Here is a 26,931-nt window from a genome sequence, read left to right as displayed (position 1 = left end):
TTTATTTAGACTGAAATATTTTGGCAGCCCGGAGCATCCCTGTAATATGGCGTACTCGAGATTCACAATCCCAAAAAGAAAAAAAAATGAGCAAATATAGCATGCATCCTCGCTATTTACACAGTAGATCGACAATGTTCGAAATATATACATAAATAAGAAAAAAGTAAATGAATGAATTTAATAGTTGATTCATTCATTGAAATAGAAATAGGTTATCTTATGATAATAATTAAGATATTGCTTTTAATTCATTTCATTAACACATACTTTTAATTTATTTCATTCATTCAATCATCCAATTAGTTTCCGGAAAAAAATGAATGCATATCTGATAAATGAATATAATTTTTGGTAAATATGATGATCTAATACATTCATATAATATGTAAATCAACAAATGAATAGATAGATAAGTAATCATATTCAATATTTGAGTGGTATTCCTTTTGATGCTCCATGTGAACTTGCCAACGCCACCGTCCACCCGCACGTGAAATTCGCAAGAACACACAGAAATTCATAGCCAGCTATACATACACAAAATCCACACACACAAAACACACAAATTTCTGATATAACGCTTCTTACGTGCATGTAATATTCCAACCTCTCCATCTCATTTTACGTGGATGAGAAACGTACACCCATCCGCGGAGACGGCGAATGAATGTATGATATCGCAAACAATACAGTACCGTCCGTACAAAAGCGAGGTCTTCCGCATTTCAGGATCAAATAAGTCGTGGAGGATTAGATCAAAATGGGAGTCGAACAAGGATTGTTGTGGTATTTGATACATTTAGCCAAATCATGTGGACCACATTGATGATATCGCATTTTAAACCTTCATTCGGAACATGCATTATGAGCTCTTGCCGGTAATCTTTAAAAATCGTACGTTGTTTAATATATTCAATTATGCATAACCATACATACATCGCTGGAGTTGATCATGTTTTTTTCATTTGGAATATTTACAGTCCTGAGCAAGCAACCATTCCCAACCATATCAAATTAATCATCAACTATGATGTGGATCCGTTAATAATCTAGCTATATTGTTGATGATTAAATACGACGTTAAAATAGTAGCCTGCAGTGCCTGACTACTACTTATATGAAAACGTGACTCCGATAAAAGCAGCGCTAATGGTGCCCAACTGCATCATCCGTTGCTGTGTTTGTGGTGGTAACGTGACGCTCTGCAATTCATGGCAGATTTTGGTGTAATCAATGATAAGTAAGTGTTTGAATTTTGCCTTAAGTCTTATCTTTTGTGACTATCTCTGGCTATGTTCGAGCATATCCTATCAACAACTATTCCGTCAATACGACGAATCCAATGATATCGCCTAATTATATCACCATCATGCACACGGTGTGATTGTTTTGATTCTAATGTTAATAATAAAAGGCGGGACGTGATACGGGAGCATCCAATATCCAGGCCGGTGACATGCACTGCATTTACTCCAGTAGATGACAATTAATTGATTTTAGTCCAACACGGGGTTCTTTGCAATAGCCTGGTTCTACACTGTAAAAACTGTGGTGTTAAATTGACACCAGTTGGTGTTAATAGAGGACCACCGACCCTGAGGTACGTGTTAAAGTTACACACTAGAGATTCAACATAACACCAAATATGGTAAATGTAACAACCAAAGGTGTTGTGATATCACCTATAGGTGTTAAACTAACACTGTCAATTTAACACCGGTGTAAAATAACTGGTGTGGTCCTCTATGTACACCGGTTATATTAACACCACAGTTTTTGCTGTGTAATGTATGTTTTATGTTAAAGTAAGGTTTAGGATAGGATATAGTGTTTAATCCAGGATTGAAGTTGGTCATTGTGTTAGTGTGCAGAATTTACATCAGCGGCGGCAATTCATCGCAGTCAGATTGTCGGCGGATCAAATGTCATGGAACAATAACCCCCTTCCTCCCCAATACGTATAGGCCTATGTTTCCTAATTTCAGTTCAATATTGTATTGACACAGTCAGCATAAAATCAACAATTGGGCCTTTTTTAGATTAAATTAAGGCTACTTCTGTTATAGGAACATAGTTATATATCTGGAATAGCCTATTTGCATTTCAACTGCAAAGCATGTATACTCTAAAACAGCATGGTCATAATTGAGCCATGTTTTTTACCACTGTAGTACACAGTAAAAACGCTGCTAAATTTGTTTTTATACAACGCTGTTTACTATATGAACCTTGTTTAAACTGTTAAACAACTACTGTAAGGTTCATATAGTAAACAGCGTTGTATAAAATCTTAAACAGCGTTTTTACTGTGTAGTGAATAGGTTCATGATTATATCCAGCTTACACCTGACTTTCAGGGTTATTTTCTGACCCCGAAAATCAGGTGGAAGCCGAATATGAAGTGAACTCCATTAAAGGGGAAGTTCACCCTGACAAAAAGTTTATTGTAAAAATAGCAGAAAAAATAATAAAAAATATTGCCGAAGGTTTGAGAAAAATTCATCCAATAATTAAAAAGCTATTAGAATTTCAATTATTTGATTTGTGACGTCATATGCGAGCAGCATTCCTACATAGCGAATGGTAAAAAATCAATGAAATGTCATTTTCTCAGAAAATTGAAGATGGTTTTCACTGTAACTTTTGTATATCAATAGACAAATCATTTCATACCCGATCATGAAAAGAAAACAAAATTAAGGCATCAGGAACCATACAAAATTTGAAATTCATACATTTTATATTAAATAACACATGGGGCAGCTGCTCGTTTATGACGTCAGAAATCCAAAATTTTGAACTCTAATAACTTTCTTACTCTTTAACGGATTTTCCTCAAACCTTCATTAATATTTTTTACTATTTTTTCTGCTATTTTCACGACAAAGTTTTCTTCAGGGTGAACTTCCCTTTAATTCATTTTTATTCAATTTCAAATTCAATTTATTTCGACCATGACATATACAATAACGTACGTGTATATCACCTTTGTTGCTGTTTTTTTTAAATAATTCATTATGATTCAAGATTGATTTTCTATTCATCTAAACATTTTCATTCTTGTCAAATCTGTCTGCATTATTTGTCAAAGAAGCATGTTTAAAGCAAAATTGTAAAATAAATCTTTATTTTAGATTAAATGGGAAAAAGTTGCAAGACAGTTTTCACGCTAATTGTCATAATTAAATTGATATAGATATGTAACTTTCGAGAGACATGTATAGGCTATATACGTGCAAAAATTTATTTTCAATATTGGCATAAGACATTAATTTATTGACTAAACAAAGATAAATCACTAATACCATGGTCACATTTGCTCTACGGCGACCGTAAGGCGAGTCGAAAACAGCCGTTTTATTAATTTTCATCCAAATCGCTGTGTGTAGTTGGTGCAAAAAATGTTCAAACGGCTGTTTTCGACTCGCCGTATGGACCATGGTGTAAGACGGAAACCTTATAATGATCAATTCAGTGAAAGCGAAAATGCCCCCAAAAGGTCCCCAAAATGCAAATTTTAGAAAATAAAATACTAAATGAGAAAAACATCATTGCAATTAGGTGACCTTCCATTTTGGTTCACTGGTTCATCAATTAATCAAAATGTAAACTACGTTAAATAAAACGATTCATTTCGCCCACGGTTTGAGTGTGCAGAAAGCGAATCACACCTAAATTTAGGCCATATTCGATATCTTTATTTTAATTCACTAAAACAACAACAACCAATATATGAGCGAATAATATTCTATATGCAATTCAATTTTTTTAATTTAATTTCATTTGAAACATAATAGAAAGTAATAAAAATCAGATGGAAATTTACATTGCCTACTGGAAAGCACTGTCCTACAGTGTGTGCCACAGTGTGGTATACAATGTGAAATTGACCTTCACACTGATAAATTTGAGCATTTCAAAAGTGTGAAAATCACATAGTCACATAAAGTCGACCATGTGAAAACGCTGTGCACAGTCACACTGTCGAGGTGTCCACAGTGTCAAAATATCTCCACACTGTTGAATTTGAGCATTTAAATACTAATGAATAATACTTTCACATAGTCCAATCTGGGAATACACTGTGGTCACACGATGTCACTGTGTTATTATCAGTAATATGCAGTTATATCGATATCAGGGCCCCGTCTTACAAAGAGTTACGATTGATCCAATCAATCGCAATGGAAAGTCAGCAAAGTCAACACATAAAATGCATGTTTTTTTAATTCTAGATATATGAATGTATATCCATAAATTCATTGATTTCTTGACAATTTGGTGTGATCTCCTTTGTTTATACAATGGACATTTTGCAAATATGTAGAAAAACAATTATGACACTGATGGATTTCCATAAAGTTACGGGGCCCAGATTGACATTTCAAAGAAAAGTGGTATTAATGGAAATGAGGGGTTCCACTATAAGCAATGGATGTTAAGTGTAGACCCCCCCCCACTCTTCAATACTTTTTTAATGATAATTGTACTTAATATCATACACGCAAATTGCATTACAACAAAATGCTCTTTAATTGATGGATATTATGAATTTTGTAAAGAATATCGGGCGAAGATTGGAATATTTATCTTGGTTGTGTCAGATCATCTAAAAGGAAAGAAAAGAAGGGACAAATAATGAACCGAATAAATAAAAACAAAGAATATAAATTTACTAAAAAGAAAGATATAAAAATCAAATCGACAAAAATGTGAATAGTGATATATTTGTTCAATTGAAAAAAAGTCATCCCGAGAAAGCTAATTCTCATACTTGAATGTTATCAGTACGAAATATAAATTCGTTGTAAAATATTCTGCATTGTATTTTATACAACATCGACAAGTAAATGTCAAAGGTGAGTTTCATTAATGTTGATTAGTAAAGATCAACGGTTGGTCTCACACAATGCCATAAGTATCTGGCTCGCATACTACGTCATCTGATGTGACTACCAATTAAATATTCATGCAATTTGACTAAAACCACTCTATTTTCGCAAGTTATTCCGGATGTGTTTCCCTATGTGAAGTAGGCAATAATTCACCGTTCGACATTTGAAGAGGGTTCTCCCTTTCTTGCCTACATTTATTTAAAACCCATCAAATTCAATCGTTTCAGAGTTGTTTTACAGTCTAAGCAACCATGTTAAATTTATTGAGAATTAAGTATCAAATATCAAACTTTGTTTAATATTTCATACACTTGTTTAGACAGCTACTGTAATATTGATATGGTAAAGGTAGTTGTATGTAGATTTTAAACAGTGTTTTTACTGTGATGGATACAAACTAAACATTGAAAACTGGTGTAGATATATGACAATAGGAGAAAAAAAAAGCAGGGCTTAAAAGGGGAAACGAAACCCTTGGAATATATACGGAAGTTTGAGTGAATTTAAGCAAACAATAAAAAAAAAATGTGTAAATTTGAATTTATCGAGAATGATAATGCTATATGTGAAATAAATAAATTTGAATTTATATGGAGATCCATGTTGGCATTGCGAACACGATGTGTGATGTCACCAACACAGCAAAAACTGTGATGTTAACCGGTGTACATAGAGGACCACACCAGTTACTACACCGGTGTTAAATTGGTGGTGTTAGTTTTACCTCTATAGGTGTTATTACAACACCTTTGTTTGTTACATTTACACTCTTTGGTGTTATATTCAATCTTTAGGGTGTAATTTTAACACCTCAGGGTATGGTCCTCTATTAACACCAATTGGTGTCAGTTTTAACACCACACTTTTTACAGTGAATGTACAACTCTCCCTTTTGATCACTGGAAATGTACACCCCAGACTGTTTTTCTTTTTGTTTAATCTAATGGCATGATAACAATTCACCCATAATGTTGTAAAGAATGTATTGCTTGCATCCTTCTCACAATAAGTAAATAAATAAATAAATAAATAAATAATAAATGAATAAATAAATAGATAAATAATTGAATAAATGAATAAATAAATAAATAGATGATTAATTAATAAATAAATAAATAAATAAATAAATGAAGGAATGAATAAATAAATAAATAAATAAATAATAAATAAATGAATAAATACATAAATGAATAAATAAATAAATGAATGAATAAATGAATAAATAAATAAATAAAAAGATGAATAAATAATAAATAAATAAATAAATAAATGAATGAATAAAAAATGAATAAATAAATAAATAAATAAATAAAGTAAAAAAAAATAACGTCAAATCCTATATTCCATATACTGATGATTTAGCGCAGTTCTGCACTGGGCACGTCGTCGTATCATTATTATCATGATTATTACCCCGGCTGTTAGTAGCTGAGCCGCCATATGGGCGCTATATAAAGCTTTTAAGGAGTAACAGGTTACCTATTTACCTCACCTGGGTCGAGTGCGGCACAATGTGGGTAAATCTCATGCTGAAGGAAACAACACCATGACTGGGATTCGAACCCACGTCCCTCTGGTTGAAAGACGAGAGTCGTAACCACTATCGCGCGATATATAGAAAATTTAAGTGAAATGTGTACGAAAGTAACTGGGCGTTGTGGAGTGCGCCTGTAATCCAAGCTGTAGGGAAGTTACAAATTGATGCAGAGGGTCGAGGTTCGAGCCCTGGTCACATCTTTCGGATGGTGACGTTAAAGGTCGGTCCCAGACGTAAATAATCATATCTGATTGATACACGTCTGACAAAACTCAAATACACACACACACACACAGTAATGAGGAAGTTATTTTAACGTAAAAAATATAATTTTTTTAAATTTCTTTTCTTGTTATTTGTGAAGGGAAATGGCCCTGACATTATTCATTGCTCAAAAGGATGGAAACTTTATACTGTATACCATGATACTATTGTCGAAGGCCTACTTGCTCCAAAATAATGTACGTCTCTGTAATTATCACAGTCGTGTATATTCAAAGTAGCTCTGTCATGATTGTCTTTGTATTTGATATCTTTGTTGTCAAGAAGCCGTTACGCTTATGTCAACATCATTAACGTTTTTTTAAGTTGCTATGCTTAATTGCCAAATAAGAAGACAAGGCAAATTGTGTGAACGTGTATTACGGGTGGATCGTGTTAACGCGACATTGAAAATACGAATACGCTATGCATACGAGGAACAGGTCAGGGTCGGATTCCTATTCAGACTCATAGGCCCGTATTCTGATAGCAAGTTTAACTGAAACTCAGCTTTAAAGTTGTGGTTTAAGTATGGGAAGCCAATTGTTACATAAATCACAAACAGTAGAGATATCATACTTCAGCTAATTTGGCTCTCAAATCATTCATAATTGTCTAGGAAGTATAAATAGATGATTGTCTTCACTATCGATGAATCAGGAAAGAGCACAGAACATAAGAAACATACAACTTAATAAAAAAAATGATAATTTTGGCTTCCCATACTTAAACCACAACTTTAAACCTGAGTTTAAGTTAAACCTGCTATCAGAATACGGGCCATATAGTTTTACGTACTCTCTTCGTTCCACATCTGCTCATTCCTTTGTCATTCGTAAGGCCAGATTCTCAGGCTGGCATCAATTCTTTTCACCTCCCCCGCCCCCCCCCCCCCGCCGTCTTTGGAAAAATAAACTCCCGTCATCTCTCCGAAACACCTTTCTCTTATTGCCCTCTTCAATTAAAGCATCCAAAAACACATCTAAAACTTATACAGTGCGTATCAAAAAAAGTTTACACTTAAGAAAAATTCTGTAAAATTATACATTTGTAATATCCTGAAGAGTTTTCCACATTTTAACATTGGTACACACTGTTAGAAAAAATAAAAGAAGTTCCTGCAGCAGAGTCTCGAGAACACCTGTAATCTTACCGAATTGCGTAATCTTACAGGAAATTGGTATTTGATGTATGGAATCTTACTAATTTCCTTGAATAAAACACCCTTTTCCCCTTTTTAAACAGACCTGTTCTGTTAAATTGCAGAAAAATTCTTGTTTTATGAATTTACAGAATGATTCTGTTATTGCTTTCTACAAAATCTTCTGTTTATTTTCTGTAAAATCACGGGTTTTTTACCAATTTCCTGTAAGATTACGCAATTCGGTAAGATTACAGGTGTTCTCGAAACTCTGCTGCAGGAACTTCTTTTATTTTTTCTAACAGTGCAGATCCATTTAATCAAATGACGATATAACTCTAGAAACATTATTTTATGCCGTTATACAGTGCGTATCAAAAAAAGTTTACGCTTAAGAAAAATCCCGTAAAATTATACATTTGTAATATCCTGAAGAGTTTTCCACATTTTAACATTGGTACAGATCCATTTAATCAAATGACGATATAACTGTCGAAACATATTTCCGCTTGAGTGAGCACCACTTACTTTTGAAAAGTCAGTGAAAAATGATTTGCGCAGAACTTTGAAATAGTTATGCAAATAAAAGTAGACCTAAATCATGAAGGACACGTGGAATTAGCTAGTAAAATTGATTTGAAGATCTCTTTGCCCTTTTTAACTTGTTACCTTTCCCAGAACTCTTGGAGGAGTGCATTGCGCCCCACCCCACCCCCCACACCGAGGCCATCGTGACGATGTTTGCTTTACACTGAGTTGTGAATTACATGAAATAACTTGGGCTTGATTTTCATTGTGTTAATAATTTTCAAGCTTGGGAAAAGTGTGGATAAACAAGTATTAAATGAAAAATGAAATTTAAACCCACTTTAAATGATAAAAACTTATTGAAAAAAATGCTGGAGATGTCTAATATAAACATTTGTTCAGATTCAGTTGTGTCCTCAGATCCAGCTGGCACAAAAGTGGTAAAGGTTGTGCTTACTAAGTGTTGAAATTTCAATTTGGTGGCAAAATTGATACAGTATACTTGAATGTATCCGTTTTATTTCAATTGACTGAAAGTGCAAGGGAAATGTATGAGAAATGTTTAGCAAGGCAAGTTTGATTTTGCCCTTTCCCCTTGACACAGCGTGAAAATGAGCATTTCTGCGCTAACAGATTTCTGCGAGCTTTACAAAAATGGACAGTGCTCACTCAAGTGTAACATTCTGTCAAAACGTTTACTTTCATATGATAGATGAGACCCAAACCCAAGATTATATGTCAAAAAATTACCCACATGTTGCATATTTTTTGATTCCCAGAGCTTTTTCAAAGTGTAAACTTTTTTTGATACGCACTGTATAACAGCGCTTTATCCTCTGGAAAAGGCGCTTTCAGATCATGATTATTATCATCACTATTATTTATCATGCAATTGGTATAGTATTTTATTATTGACTTATATGAAAATATAAAAAAATCGACATGTTTATTAGAAAAGTCAATTTTTTTGGTAAATTTTGACAAAAATTCACAAAATAATATCATATTTGACCATGCTCTCTTTCTTTTTTCCCTTTTCTCTCTCTCTCTCTCTCTCTCTCTTTCGTAGTCATGATTTTTTTTTATTGGAGGGGGGTAAGAGCCTCCCATCCGTACGCCACTGTTTCTCACCGACAATACAAATTGGTAATGCACAATACATATAATATAGTATAATACACATAAAAACCCCTACTGTACGTCGATTGACGAAGCTCGGAAAGTTCATCAGCGATTACCATGGTAATAGATACCCATATAGATATTATAAATTATTAGTCAGTATTCGATAAAATTGCACAATCATTGTGGATTGATATAATATCTATGAAGGACTTCTCATGAAAAATCCCACATGATCTTCCCATCAAAACAGCGTATTACATCGTATACCATTATATATATTGTTTTGTAGTTGTGTTGATTCCCTTGTGACGCAATCAAATCACGTATGAAAACCGTCTCTCAAACTCATCCCGTCGCCATGGCAACCGACGTGGAGATGGAGAAAAATTACCCCTGCAAAATGACTTGCGCGATCGAGGCAAGTATCGCATGGTGTCGTCTGCATAAACAATGTGGATGCACGTACTGTTATTTTCACTTCACTTGTAATGGCTATGGTATCAATAAAGTACGGTACTTTGAATTCAAGTAATGATATTCTCTATCATGGCATCACTCTAGATACATGTAGGTCTATACAGTGTGGTAAATGTTCCTATCGTTTACACACATACACACACACACACTCACAGACACCCTCGTACATACTGTCAAGGTACAGTGCAGAATAATGCATTTAATCGTAATGTTCTTGTATGATTGTATTTTTCGTGCTTCAGAAGTAACGGTTGTACCGAGCTAAGAGTAAATAGTTACTAGAAATTGTAATGGGATAGCTGTCTTTGTACTCATCCATTTGAATTAAAATTCGAGTATTTTCTATCTGTTTGAAATACCCAGATACATTATTTGAAACAATGGTGGTAATAAAATCTATTATTGTGATAAATCGTATCATAGGGCTAAATCACAATAATGATGACATTAATGACAAGAATGATGGTGATGATACTGATAATAATAACAATAGTGATTATGATAACGGTGATGATGATATGAACAGTAGTAATAGTAGCAGTAGTAGTTGTAGCAGTAGTAGCTGTAGTAGTAGTAGTAGAAGAAGTAGTAGTAGTAGTAGTAGTAGTAGGAGAAGAAGAAGTAGTAGTAGTAGTAGTAGTAGTAGTAATTAAAATAAAACTGCTACTAATGCTATACTACTCCTCCTCCTCCTACTACTACTACTACTACTACTTCCACTACTACTACTACTACTTCCACTACTACTGCTACTACTACTACTACTACTACTACTACTACTACTACTACTACTACTACTACTACTACTTCCACTACTACTACTACTACTTCCACTACTACTGCTACTACTACTACTACTACTACTACTACTACTACTACTACTACTACTACTTCTACTACTACTACTACTACTACCACCACCACCACTACCACTACTACTACTACTTGTACTACTACTTTTATTTTTTGGCTGACTGAAGCCAACCTCCCCTCCCGATCTTTACATTCTGAAAAAAAAACAACAACCAACCCACTCATCTGGCCACTGGTTATTTTCTGATTCGATCTGATTGTAACTGAAAACAACCTCACGAACACGTTGACAAAAGTTCATGATAAATCGGGGGTTACACGTTGTCTTCAACGTGTAGGCCTACAGCAAGATAATCATCTCTATACGTACATCGAATAAATGCATATCAATAATTATGTTGTGGTGTAGTTTATTGCGTGTTTTGCCTTGGGGCTTTCATCAGTTCCCATGATATATTTCGTTTCTTTCAATTTCTTACATTTTTTCATACGTTGGGCTTTTTACCCCATCATCTTCTATTCTGGCGTTTTGCCTTCACCTTCCTATTTTCATTTCGGCATTTTTAACCTTATGGTTTTATGGTTTATTTTTTTATTCTTTTTTTGCTGAGATCTTTTCTTGCTGTGGCTTTTTTACCTGTATCGTTTGACCACCTGTTTTGGAAGTTTTATTTTTTGAATTGTTTCTGTTGAATTTTGATTTTTTAATGTAACCTTTATTGTGAACTTTGTAAAGGATTTATATGTTGGTGATTTATGAATGAAAACATAAATAAAAAAAAAAGGATATAATCATTGATATACATGTACGTTACTGGCTTAATTAGATCTTCTTCGAAGACAGAAAACACATATCGCTCATACTCGTGGCCGATAATCAGACATCATTTTCATCTTTATTTGAATAATTACTCTGTATAGATCTGTTTCTAATTACGCCCGTTTCCTGCCGAATCAAGATGGGTAGATGAAAATTTGGGCAAACTAAATCTTGGGGATGAACATAGGGTGCACGTTGCTTAAATGAGTTCAATGGCGAATCGATCTTCAGTTCAAAATGAGTTTTGCTTTCCAAGAAAAGTGTGTTGTAACTGAACGCAAATCAAATACACAATTAAGTTTAATCGAAGGACATGCGGTCTTGTGCTTGATTCGGAATTGACCATATTTTGGGCGTCCCTCGAACCAGACGCTGCATCACTTTACATTTAGCGAAAAGGGTCTGCGCATGTAGACCAATTCTAAATGTGAATGATCTGTGAGTGAATGATCATACCTGTTACCATGGTGACTGGTAAAGAGTTTTCTATCCATTTTTATCATTATTAATGATTGATGTGACATCATTAAAGCAAACACTAGGCCTACCGCAGGAATATATTGCATTTAAAGACGAGCTAAATAAGCTCTATAGAGTGTGTTTCAAAAATGAAAAGGTGATGTAAGTAAAAGGAGGAGAAGGAGAGTAATAACAATAATGATAATAATAAGAAGAAGAAGGGGAAGGAGAGGAAGAAGAAGGAGGAGGAGGAGGAGAAGGAGGAGAAGAAGAAGAAGAAGAGAAGGAGAAGAAGGTGAATGAGGAGAAAGAGAAGAAGGAGATAAAGAAGAAGAAGAAAAAAGAAGTAGATGATGATGAAGAAGACAAGGAAGAAGAAGAACATATAGGAAGAGGAGAAAGAAGAAGAAAATATAGGACGAGGAGAAAGAAGATGGGAAGAAGAAAAAGAAAAAATCTTCGCATATCTAGTATTTATTCTTTGGAAATAATTCTACCATTCTATCCCTATGGTGAAATTACATGCACACCACCTATATATAAAACGGACTCCAAAGTCCAAACTAATCAATAACATGCCATTCGAAACAACGTATTATAGCTTTGATAGGTCTTGGGTAGGTTTCATTGTGGTGACTGTTCTTAAAGGGGAATGAAACCTTTTGAACAAATAGGTTTGTGTAGAAACAGAAAAATCAAAGAATAAGAATAAAGTTTGAGAAAAATCAGACAAATAGTGAGAAAGTTATGAGCATTTGAATATTGCAATCACTAATGCTATGGAGATCCTCACATTGGCAATGCGACAAGGATGTGTGATGTCACTGATGAACAACTTTCCCTTTGGTGGACTATAAAATACCCTCAAAATGTATCTTCTTGCTTTTTCTTATGATGATAAAAACTCTTTATCCATGATGTATTCTTAAAAAATATGTATTACATGCCCTCATGTAGAAAGAACAGTATGATCTATGGATAGATGTGATAAAAGAGGCAATTCAAGTGAAATATATACTAAAGTAATGGGAGAGTTGTTCACAAGTGACATCACACATCTTTGTCGCATTGCCAATTTGCTATCTCCATAGCATTAGTGATCGCAATATTCAAATGCTCATAACTTTCTCATTATTTGTCTGATTTTTCTCAAACTTTCGTTGATCTGTTTCTTTGATTTTTCTGTTTTCACACAAGATATCTTGTTCCAATGGTTTCATTCTCCTTTAACCATCACATCTCTAGGCGCTCATCCTTAGGGGCGTATGCATCCATCTTCTGCATGATTGAGTGAAGAAGTTAAGTTTATTTGGAATTATTGTCTGTCAGTTTAGATAAAAGTGACACGATGTTTATTCTTACTGACACGACTGGTGAGACGAAACAAGAAGTCTGAACATTCCTCAATCAATCCCTGTCTCTCTGTTTGTTTGGATTTTTTTTTACTTCTCATTCATCATATTTCATTCTATCTAGTAGTCATATCTCGCTATGTTAACGTATATACATGTAGTATATATATATATAGTGTGATGATAAGTTTACTATTACCAATCGCTGTTGAGTTGAATAAATGGTGTCCTGCGTCATCTGTTGAGTTGGCCATCTCATTATATATATATATAAATTGATTGTCAGTCAGTAAGTTTTACCGAAATGGCATCCTTCACCCCAACTTTCTACGGCCGTTTTTTTTTTTGATGCCATGTAGGATTGGATCACCGTTCAAATAATTTCTCCATTTTGTTCAGCAGTGTCTCGATCTTGCATAAGTAATACACGCGTAAAGCAATGCAACCATACAAGATTATGGTGACATTTAAAGCATTCCCACGCGTGTGATAACTAAGGATTGTTTCATTGTTTTTAAATCACATTTCGTACTTCTTGTGATCATTATACGTCACTATACAGAAGAGATTCCTCCCTTCTTTTTACCATCTGCTTTTGGGACGAAGCGTTGTGTTATTGATTCGTGTGCGTTGCAGTTTGTCTTTTCCATCTTCTTCCGATTCCCCATCCTGTTGCCTGACCCTAATATGGTTCCTCCTACTTTTATCAGTTGACGTGCCAATTTTAAGGAAAATGTGTCTTTTAGGGTCTAAAGTACGTGTTCTTCTTTTAATTGGTAACAATTGCTGTTGTAAAGACGTTTTTTTTCGACTGTGTCTAGCCACTACATTTTGTGCTAAAATATAGGCCTACAACGAACAGACCTAGTATACGGACACAGACTCTGATTGTAACTTTGATCGACAAGCGGATCTTCACGCAAGACTAACGCATAGAAAACGTACTGTTTGGCCTTCAGTACACAAGCCGTCGTGGCCTGCGCATTTACATCCTTTGACTCGAGTGAAGGTTTGCATAGCAGACTACAGACGACCAGTGGTAGAAGATAAATTAACTTTATTTTTTTTCATTTGATCTTGCAGAATGCTGTGAAGTTAAAAGATGAACACGACGTCAGTGACATCAGTTGTCTTCGCAGATGGTACGGATGTAGTCACGACAGAGACGGCGATGACCATTGAGAGTACATCAGTTCCCAACGGTTTGAGCACATCCCCGTGGGAACAACCGACTACATCCGGACCAGATCTAGGAACTACTCCGCAGGACCTGGACCGAGATAGCATCGTCATGACATTCGGCACCGTAATGGGTACCATCGCCGCTTCGCTGATGTGCATGACGTGCATATTCGGCAACATCCTTGTGGTCACCGTAGTGCAGCGAAGTCGTCGACTGCAGAGCACGACGAACTATTTTGTGATATCGCTAGCCATTGTGGACCTTGTCATGTCGATTCTCTGTATGCCTTTCATGATTGGTCTAATCATTGCAGATGAGTGGGTGTTTGGTTTGTTTATATGTAAGCTAGTGAGGTTCTTGCAATATATGAAACCAGGTGCAACCGTCTATGTGTTAATAGCCATCGGTGTCGACCGTTTCTACACTATTCTTTATCCACTGAGCTTTAAAATCACTCGCGGAAAAGCGAAGAAAATGATCATCATTAGTTGGTCCATCGCTACGCTCATATCGTGTCCTGCCTTTTATTTCTTCGTACTAACAGAACTAGGAGGAAACACAACAGTATGTATGCCTTTCACTTCCTTGGAAGCAGCTGGGATCATGTACATCACTGCTTTACTCCTGGTCGAATTCATCTTGCCCATGATCTTGCTTCTGATAACCTACGCGAGAATTTTCCGCCATATTTGGACGGTCGGTATACGCGGACGCGCCCTGCAGCGGACAATGAACAGCGTGCCGCGCGCAAAGGTCAAAACTGTTAAAATGCTCATGATCGTAAGCAGTGTTTTCTTCGTCTCATGGACACCGTTCTTTGTCGTTCAGGAGTGGTTCACGTGTGCTCAAGACTTGACGCAGATTAGCCAATCAGAGGTGAACATTTACTGGGTCACAGTCTGGATTTCGCTGACGTCATGCGCGTGGAATCCGGTCATATACTCGTGCTACAACCCGAACTTTCGACGAGGTTGCAAAGAGGTATTCTGTGTCTCCACGATGAAGTGCTACCGGAAGGACACATACGCCATCACGAATTCGTCCAAGTTCTCGCGCAAAAATCACGTTGGGGTGCTAACTGAGGAAGTTGAGGGCGGGCGCTCGTTCACCTCCTACCGTGCGTTCGATCGCGACGCCAACGGTGACAAAAAGATGGCATGGCCTCTGCCCACCACTACGTCCACAACCTATTTATGATACTGATGAGGTAATTAAAGTCATTCTGCTCTGTTGAATGCATAAAAGACGGGACACACAACAGAAAACTTAGTGAGAAAAGTTTTCCTAATTTATATGTATTGCCCAACGCCCACCGCACCGGCTCGTCTACATCCGATTTTAGAACAAATTGCATTTTGCTCATTTTCTTAAAATGTGAATGAAAAGTAAGCCTATTAACTGAAAGCATACTAATTTTACAATGTTTGATGACTGCAAACCTTTATTTTGTAGTAAGGTACAAATTAGTTCCAAATCGTACGATTGCTATGACGTCATTACGACTAGATATTACATTTGCTTTTATTCTAATAGACGTAAGTATTAGCATAATTATAGTCACTGGTTTGAACATCGGTATTCGTAGTACGATGATTTAGAAGGCCACTCAGTAAGATATTACATGTCTCAATATTAGTATAAAAATCTACTTCTTTTTTATGCCCAAAGCGGGTTGCTGACCGATCTTCTAACTGCAATTTACGCGTTGGGAGTATCATTATTATTTTTATGGTCAATTAAAGTGATTGGTTAACATTGGTTTGACTTTTAAAAAATCTGAGCTAGAAGGTCACACTTGTCACCTGTGTCTGTGATATGTTCCAAAAATGAAGCCCAGAAAAAATGGCGTTCGAAAATGATTATTTAGTGCTTCAAATATTGAAATATATAGTGACCGGAAACACCATCTTAATTTCATCCCATACACTTATGTGTACTATTTAGGTGTCTATAAGACGCCTATTTACAAAATCGGGGTTTGCCTTGTAGTTTCAGATTTTTATTCTCAATAATGGTTGTTTGTTTTCAGGGTATTAGTTCTAATACATGCACTTGTATACATGTTTCATCTTGGTTGGAGAATTTTTTAAATAGGCTGCTCACAAAGTTAAACAATACCTTTAATCCCTTCCCTCTGCCCTGCTGGAGAGAACAGTCTGATCACAGTGAGTTTACACAGTGGTCTATGTGAAAAATATTATTCAAACTGTTTAAATGCTCAGATTCAACAATGTGAAGATATTTCACACTGTGGACACTTCGACAGTGTGTCTGTTCACAGCGTGTTCACACGGTCGACTATGTGAATATGCGATTCACACTGTTGAAATGCTCAAATTCAACAATGTGAAGACATTTCACACTGTGGACACTTCGACAGTGTGACTGTTCACAGCGTGTTCACACGGTCGACTATGTGAATATGCGATTCACACTGTTGAAATGCTCAAATTCAACAATGTGAAGATATTTCACACTGTGGACACTTCGACAGTGTTACTGAGCACAGCGTGTTCACACGGTCGACTCTGTGAATATGCGATTCACACTGTTGAAATGCTCAAATTTAACAGTGTGAAGGTGACTTCACATTGTGTTCCACAATGTGAACACACTGTGGGACACTGCATCCTTTCCAGTCGGGAAGATGGAAAGGATAACAGTTTACGTCATTTAATACCTTCCACAAAATAGTTAAGGCCTACTCTGAAACTATCTAGCTATCTAACAGTCCTTTTGATGACTGTTGCCTATGATGCGTTATAAGTATAGGTACTTACGTTCAATATTGTAGACAAAGATACGTCCCAACATCTAGTAGAATGTGATTGTGGCCTTGCCAAGAAGTTCCGTTGCAACTGAAACCTAATCAACTACAAATCTGCAAGGGATACAGATGCAGATATTTTGACGTACGCTTGATTATTTAGAATTAAACGTAAGCTTATTGCAACGTCCTTTATCGCTGTTTTATCCGGCAAGTCCTGTTTTATAAGACAGTGACCATAGTAACAGTCCATCTCGGCCAATTAGAATCAAAGAGTTGGCAGATCTGACAACTTGTCGGACAGAAAATGTTGGTGAAACATTCCCAGATTCTTCACGACATTGGTTGTCTGTCGATCGTAACAAGAAAAGACGTGTCGTATGATCAAAGTGCAATCCCCCCCCTTAAATTTGATTTTGAACAAAGTGTGCAAATAAATTAGTCCATTTTCAACAGGGCCTATCCGTTTACATTACACGCACTCATTATTAGTGTTTTAATATGGGTATTTGTATTTCAGAGATAATCAAATTTCGATTATCTCTATTGAAAACTTGAACGGTTTCTATGCTTGTGCCTTTCATGTTACATATCTTGACAATAATGTGAATATGGTATCCATTTAAGTATTTACGAAGTGCTGATCATTATTGTATTCTAATCTTCGCCTGTTATTTCAATGTTGTATGCAGGCTCCTAATAATTACATAACCACATTAGGTTTCATCCCTTTTGGAAAGAGCACAGTGTCCCGTACTGTGTTCAGAGTGTGGAATATAACATTAAATCATCTCCACACTATCGAAATTCGGAATTTTGAAACAAATTGTATTATGTGAACACACTGTAAATACGCATTCTGTGTACTGTCCACAAAGTGGAATCATGTTCACACTGTTGAAATGCTCATCAGATTTGAAATTGCGAAACACAGAGTCTCCACCATATGGGTACACTTTGGGTGTTCATACTGTGTATGCATGCATCCGCAATGTGAAATCATCATGTTCAGATTTTACACAAATCTGTGATTCCATTATGTGAACACACTCTGAAAATTTACACTGTGTGTGTACTGTACACAGTGTGAAACATCATGTTCACACTGTTCAAATGGTCAGATTTAACATTGTGAATCTCAATTGTCAATTCAAAGAGTCCATCATGTGAACACATTGTGAATACTAATCACACTGTGTATAATGTGTCCATAGTGCGGAATCGGCATTTTTTTTACCATTTGGAATCATATCAAAACTATCACCGTTTGCCACTCTGTATAAATTTTCGTTTCAAATGCGCACATTTTAGCTTAAAATATAATTAGGCCAATAGAAATTGTGACTGTCTGGCCAAGTTATAATAGTCCCGTCACTGTACAATGCAAAAACTCCGGTGTCGATTTACTAAACACCAGAGCGGAATCTGATATGTCAACATCAAACCGATAATGTTTTAATGCTAACTGGTGTTGTATAAACACCTATCTAGTGTTAGACCAAAAGAAACTGGTGTTGTTTAACACTTCTCTGGTGTGGACATATATAGATTCCGGGCTGGTGTTAAATCAACACCAGAGTTTTTGCAGTGTAACAGTCCCGTCGCTGTAATGTGTGCTTTGTAGATATGTAAACTATTTTTAATACCATCGTGTATGTGCAATAGACGCTTAGTAGTGAAACTTATACCGAAGGAGAGAAAACAACGTTATTGCAAAGAAGCAATTCCATCAATTTTTTTTTTAAATCGGTCATAAAATAAGAGAATTATAGAGGTTTGAAAATTCTTGATGCTTTCTATAGGGATCCTGAAATTAGCAAACATGCTTCAAAATGACTGATTTTGTGGATAACTCTCTGTGTGATTTGTGCACAAATTTTCCCATTTCCCCATTATCTTTAAAATCGAAAATCGCATCTTGCCTTCCGCAGAGCCCAACCCATGTGGTTGGAAAGATATAATCACACAAATGCCTTAATAAGTTCAGGAAGAGATAATTAAAAAAAAAACGTGTAAAGTAGATTGGAAAATCTGAAATTTTGTGAAGAAAACAAAGGGAGAGTTGTCCAAAATATCAGCCGTGGCATTCTGAAGCATGATTGCCAATTTGAGGATCCCTAAAGAAAGTGTTGCAAGACTGTTAAACACTTAAATACCACACTCAATAACCGATTTTTAATGAAACTTGTTTCAAGTTGCTCCTCTCATTGTTCTCTTTCAGATAAGATTTATATTTTCCGTGGAGTTTGGTCTCCTTTTGATACTTTATATGAAAAAAAATATATATTTCAGAAGTTTGTAGAATCATTCATTTCATCCTGAAATAAATCAAGAAGATTGTGTATTTCACTAGTTTGAAGTTTAGAATTAGTAAGGCAACAGTTACTCCAACGAATAGCCTCCTAATCGTCATTGGAAATATAGCGTAAGTTAGTCGGTCAAGAGTCGCTTTCGCCGATGCAACTACATGTCATTACCTTTCGTAATTTCCTTTCTTCAAATTCCTATTTTTGTCATAATTATTAATAGTTGTGAATCATCTCTTCGCAATTTACGTGTTTTTGCATCTATATTGATTTGAAGCTTGGTTTGTGACAATATCAAACTGTACTAACGATTTTTGTATTAGTATTCAACCTAAGCGCTGTTTACCAAAAGAAGTATCTACCTTGCCATATACAACTATGGGATACGATCCAGTACTGTTAATACTTTGCATTTTCCTTGTCGTTAGAATCTTGTATAATCAAAATGAAGATGTATAAGAATTAGTACAAGCATGATTTTTTTTTATTTGCAAGGTCACCAAGAATGCTTCTACATTTCGAATTATTTGAATGCAGAATAAAAGGGCACTGCAGAGTAATGCCTTGCTCACTGGCGTAGGTCCCCGGCCCCGGGCATGAAATTCCGTGGCGTGGGATCGAACCCCGGATTTTCATGTGTACCACCCGGTCCCGATACCTTCAAGTAATGATGAGGATGATGATACGACCGAGTTAAAAGTTGTAATATTTACAATGCCGGACGTTATCATTGTCATGTATGAGACAAACAGTATTAGGTCAAAATGTTGGCAATATCGATAAGAAAAGGAGCGTGGACATGACCATGGATGATCATCTCTTGCACTGCAAAAACTCCGGTGTTGATTTAACACCAGCCCGGAATCTATACATTTCCACACCAGATGAGTTTTGAAACAACTCTTGTTTGGAATGAAACCGATGCTGTTTTAATACAAATTGATGTTGTATAAACACCTATCTGGTGTTAGACCAAAAGGAACAACTGGTGTTGTTTAACACTTCTCTGGTGTGGACATATATAGATTCCGGGCTGGTGTTAAATCAACACCAGAGTTTTTGCAATGCTCAACACCCCATATCCATTTACAGTACAATATTCCTCTGTGGCCAGGCCCCTGAAATAGAATACATGTACATGCTTGTTATAATGAGCTTTAAAAAATACTCAGAACCTTTCATACGGACACAGCACTGATTAAAATTGATGCGGGGGGGGGGGTATTCTGCAATATGTATAGAGTCAGTGGCGGACCGTGACCCGGAGGAGACAACGCATGGGGGGGGGGGGGGTCAGCATTGTTCACAAACAATGCAGTGCCCCCCCCCCCAATGCTTTGTCTCCTCCGGGTCACGGCCCGCTACTGTATAGAGTGAATCTTAGCTCTTTTCCGAGTTGTCTCACCTTTTTAGATCCTACAACTTAGCTCAATTCGAAGCTCGTATCGCTATTACTGTCACACATTTGATTCAATGTGAAAATTTTCTTCGAATTCTTTCATTTTGTATACCGTCCTTATGAACTTGGCATATTATCTATAAATATGAAGATCAAATTCAAGAGTATTTTTTGGTACTAAATTAATGACTGGATGTTTGAAATGTATCTTAATATCATTGCTCCATTTTTCGGTCATTTGTTTTCGCGTGTTTTGGCGTATACACGATCCATATTCGCACTCTCAATTTCTTTCTCTCTCTCTGTCTGTCTATCTCTCTCCCTACTCCCACTCTTTGTCGTTTTTTTGTCTCTCCTCATTCTCTCTCTAGTTCGTCCATCTCTCTGTTTATTATTCAAAGAGGGAAGTTCACCTTGACAAAAAAAAAGTTTATTGTGAAAATAGCAATTAAATTTATTTCAAAAACATTGGCGAAGGTTTGAGGAAAAGCTATCAAATAATGAAAAGTTATTAGATTTCGAATTAATTTGATTTGTGACGTCATATGCGAGCAACTTTTCTATATATCGTATGGTAAAAAAAAATCAATGAAATTTCATTTTCTCAGAAAATTTGAAAATGATTTACTGTACCTTCAGTATATTAAAAGACAAATTATTTCACACCAGTTGCTAAAAAGAAAACAAATATAAGTCATCACTAACCATTAAAAAAATTATGCATTTTATATTACATAAGATATGGGCAACTGCTCGTTTATGACGTCACAAATCCAAAACTTAAGATCCTTATATTTTTTTAATCTTTATTTTATTTTCCTCTAACCTTCACCAATATTTTTTTTTAATTTTCAGCTATTTTCTCAAAGTTTTCTTCGGGGTGATGTTCCCCATTTTTAAATTTCTCTTTTGGTCTCCAATATCCTCTTTCTTTCTCGAGCACACAATCATATCCACATTCCTCGCGCTTACCTTGCAATGTGTACTTCACTGAGTAATTACTATGTTTATTGTGTGTTTATTTTGTATGAAATTTAGATTGATACAGCCAATTTGAACATTGTAATTTCCTTAATTGGACACCAGAACAAAGATTCATAATAAATGATGAACTCGTGAAAAATGACCGTGTTATATTTTGTGTCGTCATTTCATTAGGGGAAAGGAGCTGTCATGGATAATGCACTATTTCCCCCTCCCTTTTGGACGGAATATAGTATCACACACAGTGCGATCAAAGGGCCCTGGAAACGAATCTTTTACTTGGGGTGCTGAGATAAATTTGACAAGTCCCACGCCCCCCCCCCAAAAAAAAAAGGTTTTCACTGAAAAAAAACTGGTTATTTCAGTCCCGAACAATTTGACACGCTAAAGAAAAAAAGAAGAAAGTTTCACAACAAAGTGAAGGTTATTCTGGATTACATTTCTCCATTTTTAACACCTGCACTGTAAAAACTGTGGTGTTAAAACTGACACCAATTGGTGTTAACAGAGGACCGCACCCTGAGGTGTTAAAATTACACCCTAGATATTAAACATAACTGAGTGTAAATGTAACAACAGAAGGTGTTGTAATAACACCTATGGGTGTAAAACTAACACCACCAATTTAACACCAGTGTAAAATAACTGGTGTGGTCCTCTATGTACACCGGTTAACACCACAGTTTTTGCTGTGTACCTGAATTCCTGAAGGTGCTGCTTATGGACATGATGGATAATGATACACGCAGCACTCCCGCTCCCCCTGGCCATGTGTGATCACATCATGGACTATGAGAAGATGTGATACACACTGTAAAAAAACTTTAAAAAGGACTCAAAGTTCAACAGTGTGAAAACGAGGCCACACTCAACTGTGTCAGTGTTGCCAAAGTGTGTGTTTTACAGTGGACGATGTGAAGAAATGTGATTCACTCTAAAATTTTCTAATTTAACTATGTACAGTGTGAATATGATTTTATACTGTGTGTCACAGTGTGAATCCATCGTGTGAAACACTGTGGAGATAACATACTTCCCAACAGGACTGCACACTCTTACAGCGTACCATGCCTCGTTGACTATCTCTGAAAATGAATATATTAACACGTGGGCGGAAATCCCAGGGGGGGGACACAATATCAAATGCTCCCCTACTACTTTTTGTCTTTTGTGATGGAAAGAAATACATTATTCGAAATCGAAATAAAACATGTATTTTGGACGAGATGACCTTACGTTTTTTATGCTTACCATTTTTTGATTTGCTTGTCAAATCTTTTTGGTCGAAATGAGCTTACATTTGGGGTGATAACCTTTTTTTTGCTTGTCAAATTTTTTAGCCCCTGGTTCCCTTACCGTTGGCATGGTTGGGGAGAGATTTCCGCCTTTGTATTAACATGTAATAGTTCGATAGTTACGGAATTGATTTATGCCTTATACAAATTATCATTTAAATCAATCTTAACTCATGGTGGTGTTACTCTCCAGCAAGCGTTTGTAGTCCCTTTATTTGTAAAAAAAAAAAAAATGCGGCACCAAAAAGATCTGTTATTTCAGAACCATAATGCGACAGTCTCACCGGGGAAATCGACTCCAGTCCGACCAAATCTACAACGTTGTCTCCAGTGACATACCATCTGTGGTCTTGGAGCCGGGTTCATCGGTGTGATTGTCCCCTAAGTATCATTCGAAATGCTATCAATTTTATTATTTTTATAGTGCATATTGCGCCTATCAATAGCTTGCTTTAATCTCAAGCTAAACCATGTTCACTAGAATTTGTGCTTTTCAATCATCAGTGAATAGACGATTCTTAAAACGGGTATTACATTGAGAATAAATAAAGCCAACTTCGTAAACGTTTTATAAACTCAAACTTTATTTAAGTACACGATTTCCACTCATTTCGGCAAGTCTATAATAGATTTCATTATGAGTTTATACAATGGTAATAAATATAAAATAATCGACAAAAAGCACACTTACAAACGATTCCTACAATAAAACACAATTCATCCAAATGACATAATAATCAATGTTAACCAATTTTTTTATCCAGAATAGGCTACGTTTAAAGGGTAATCCAAACCAAAGGGAGAGATGGTGTTAATTGAAGAAAAATAGATAAGCGGATAGCTGAAATTGTGAACAAAATTGGATAAACCATAAGAAATATTTTACACTATACATTTCCTTTCTTGTTTGTTAAAATGTTCAATTATATTAATGTATGCTACTTAATCGTTTTGTAAAGCGCTTAGAAACACCATGTATTAAGCGCTATATAAAAACAATGTATTATTTATTTATTAAAAAAATGAATATTGAATAATTGTAACAAAAATAATAATCACTATACTATGCAGTCTTAGGAAGGGATTTCTCATTGACAACATGACGTGATGTCATTGTGATGTCATGTATGTAGAATAGGGACAACGTGCTTCAATTGCTTTAAAACACACGATAACTACATAATTTCCCTTACTTTTTACATTCAGAATAAGTCTTTCCTTTCATCAAATTCATGGGATCATGCAACATTGTGTTTGATGTGTGTTGTATTTGAATTATGAGAGGGAAAGGAGTAATCACAAATTGTTTATTACTATGTTACTTAAGTATTTATTTCATACATTGGCCTCCATGGAAATTCAATTTTGGTCATTATCTGCACACTAGAAAATATTGCAAAATGCACTTTTACTGCCAATCACATGCAACCAAAACAATAATATCCCCACATATAAATAAAACAAAAATATTGAATAAAAAGTTGAATACGAAATATAATGACACATAATGCACTGCAAACAAAACCAAATTCTTCAACCTGTTCAGGATCAAAATATATGTTTTTTTTGCTCTCACTACCGGACAATTCTTTTGGCTGCAAAAATGATATAGAAGAGATGAAAACGCCCTTCAAATGACACTTTAAACTGCTTAATTAGTCAGTTGAAGTCAGAGTATAGTTCCTAAATCAATGTCCATGTTCAATTTGGTTATTTCTCTCTAGATGTTTTCGTTTTCATTTGTTTTTTTTTAGGAATAGGTACCGGAAAGGCTAGGGGAAAGATGCATGCATTGCATGGATATCTTGGAGCAGCGAAAAGAAATCGAAATCAACAGTGGGGTTGCCAATTTCTCTGTTCTCAGTCAATAACGAATTACTTTTGTTTTTCTTCATTATACTTGTCCTCTAATAAGACAAGACAACCATACTTACCATTTAGCATGTTCAGAGATTTAGCTATCTAATTTGAAATTCAAAATCATTCGTAATGTTGGCCTCAGTTTGAGCGCGGAGCGAAAAGAAAAAGATGGACTCTTCGGCATGCTTGTTGAGAGTCCACTTAGCATCCGTAAATATTGAGTTACTTCCGTCGCTTATAAGAATGCCCTAGGGCGCACTTATATCGGCGAACTATCTTGCTAATACTACTGCCTGTTAAGGAAATTATATATTTTATCATTCCAGATGAAATATCGAGATCAAGAGAAAAGCATTTACGTCCGCTCCTACAAGGGGGATAAAATCAAAGGAAGGGGTTATTTTAAAGGAAAATATCTTGCACAATTTGTTTTGAAAATAATGAAAATATATTTTATAACGCGAATATTTTAGAATGTCTTGCAAAGTTTTAAGGATATTTTGCATGTGTCATACCTTACAATTGCCTTGTTCAGGACGTTATACTCCGTATAAATAAATCAAATCTACATTCAGATATCTCGGATAATATTATGTGAAGCCAATAAAGCTGAAATGTATGACAAGCGGAAATCTTGACAAAGTAAGAGAAGGCCCTCTATAGCTAAAATAAAAAAATGTCATATCATGATGTAAAGAATATGGAATGTTACTATTTTCAAAGTGTCCAAGGTGGAATATTAATGACAATATACAGTATTAAAACATCTGAAACATTTGAATAATATTTCTGAAATGTAAAATGTTTATGATATGATTTCAGAAAATATGGAGAATCATATTTGCACCGCATAAAATCATGTGCTCAAAAAGATTTCTGTTTTCTTCTTAAATACACAGAATCCTGCATGATTAGAAATGAACAGCACTTTTGCATCACATAATAATGTTACTATGATAAAGTTATACTCTGATATATATATCGTTAATCTTTGAAAATTAAGTGGAAGATTTTTAGCGTCGATTAGCACACTGTCTTATCATTGAAATGTTACAAATTTAAATTGCACTTCATATATTTGTTCAACACAATATCATCCCAAGTAAAATAGATCATTTGGCAAAATTCTAGCTAAATAATTCAAATGGTAGCACCTAAGATATATTTATTTGAAGCACAGTCGACTTTCTATCAGCACAACATTGTAATTTTCAATTATCATTCTGATTCAAAATCTGCACCGGGATACTTTTATTCTTTAAAACAACAAGTCGTATTATATGAATCTATTGGATCAAGAGGATTCTAAACCATACTTCTACTGTTCTGCTCTTTCCACAGCTGTGAACATTGCTGATTCAGCATCTACTGGATAAAGACAAACGGTACAGGAACCCATTTAGAATCATTCTATTTTTTCTACTTATTTTTTTTACTGTAGTTTGAAGCATTTTCGAGCCATAAGCTGACATGACAATTTTCTTTCGAATGTCAAAAATACTAATTTCCATCATCAGCATGCAGTAGAAAATAGACAATTTTTCGGACTATCAAGTTCACATGTACATTTTGACATAACTACGAGTTATTCATTTCACGAAATGTATTTTTTTTCTCAAATAAGAAAGGCCCATTTTGCATTGTCGTTTCGTGGCGGGGTTTGGGTTGGGGTGTAGTGTTATCCCCCAGCCCCCCCCCTCAAAAAAATATTTAAAAAAATATTAAA

At 35.4% G+C, this 26,931-nt stretch overlaps 1 protein-coding gene across 1 annotated transcript; it reads left to right on the top strand.

The window, feature by feature from the left end:
• Nucleotides 1-683: 683 nt before the first annotated feature.
• LOC121420969 (probable G-protein coupled receptor 19) lies at nt 684-16,328 on the top strand. Its single transcript, XM_041615525.1, has 2 exons — nt 684-1,243; nt 14,495-16,328. Exon 2 carries the CDS (start codon nt 14,514-14,516, stop codon nt 15,789-15,791), a length of 1,278 nt encoding a protein of 425 aa, XP_041471459.1. The 5' UTR covers nt 684-1,243; nt 14,495-14,513; the 3' UTR covers nt 15,792-16,328.
• The last annotated feature ends 10,603 nt before the right edge of the window (nt 16,329-26,931 follow it).

The sequence above is a fragment of the Lytechinus variegatus genome, chromosome 9 (genome assembly GCF_018143015.1).
Source record: "Lytechinus variegatus isolate NC3 chromosome 9, Lvar_3.0, whole genome shotgun sequence".
Classification (NCBI taxonomy): domain Eukaryota; kingdom Metazoa; phylum Echinodermata; class Echinoidea; order Temnopleuroida; family Toxopneustidae; genus Lytechinus; species Lytechinus variegatus.
This window is presented reverse-complemented; position numbering and strand designations above follow the sequence as displayed.

What these genes read in the sequence shown, in the direction of transcription:
- LOC121420969 (XM_041615525.1), top strand. Translation starts at nt 14,514, where the DNA reads ATGAACACGACGTCAGTGACATCAGTTGTCTTCGCAGATGGTACGGAT.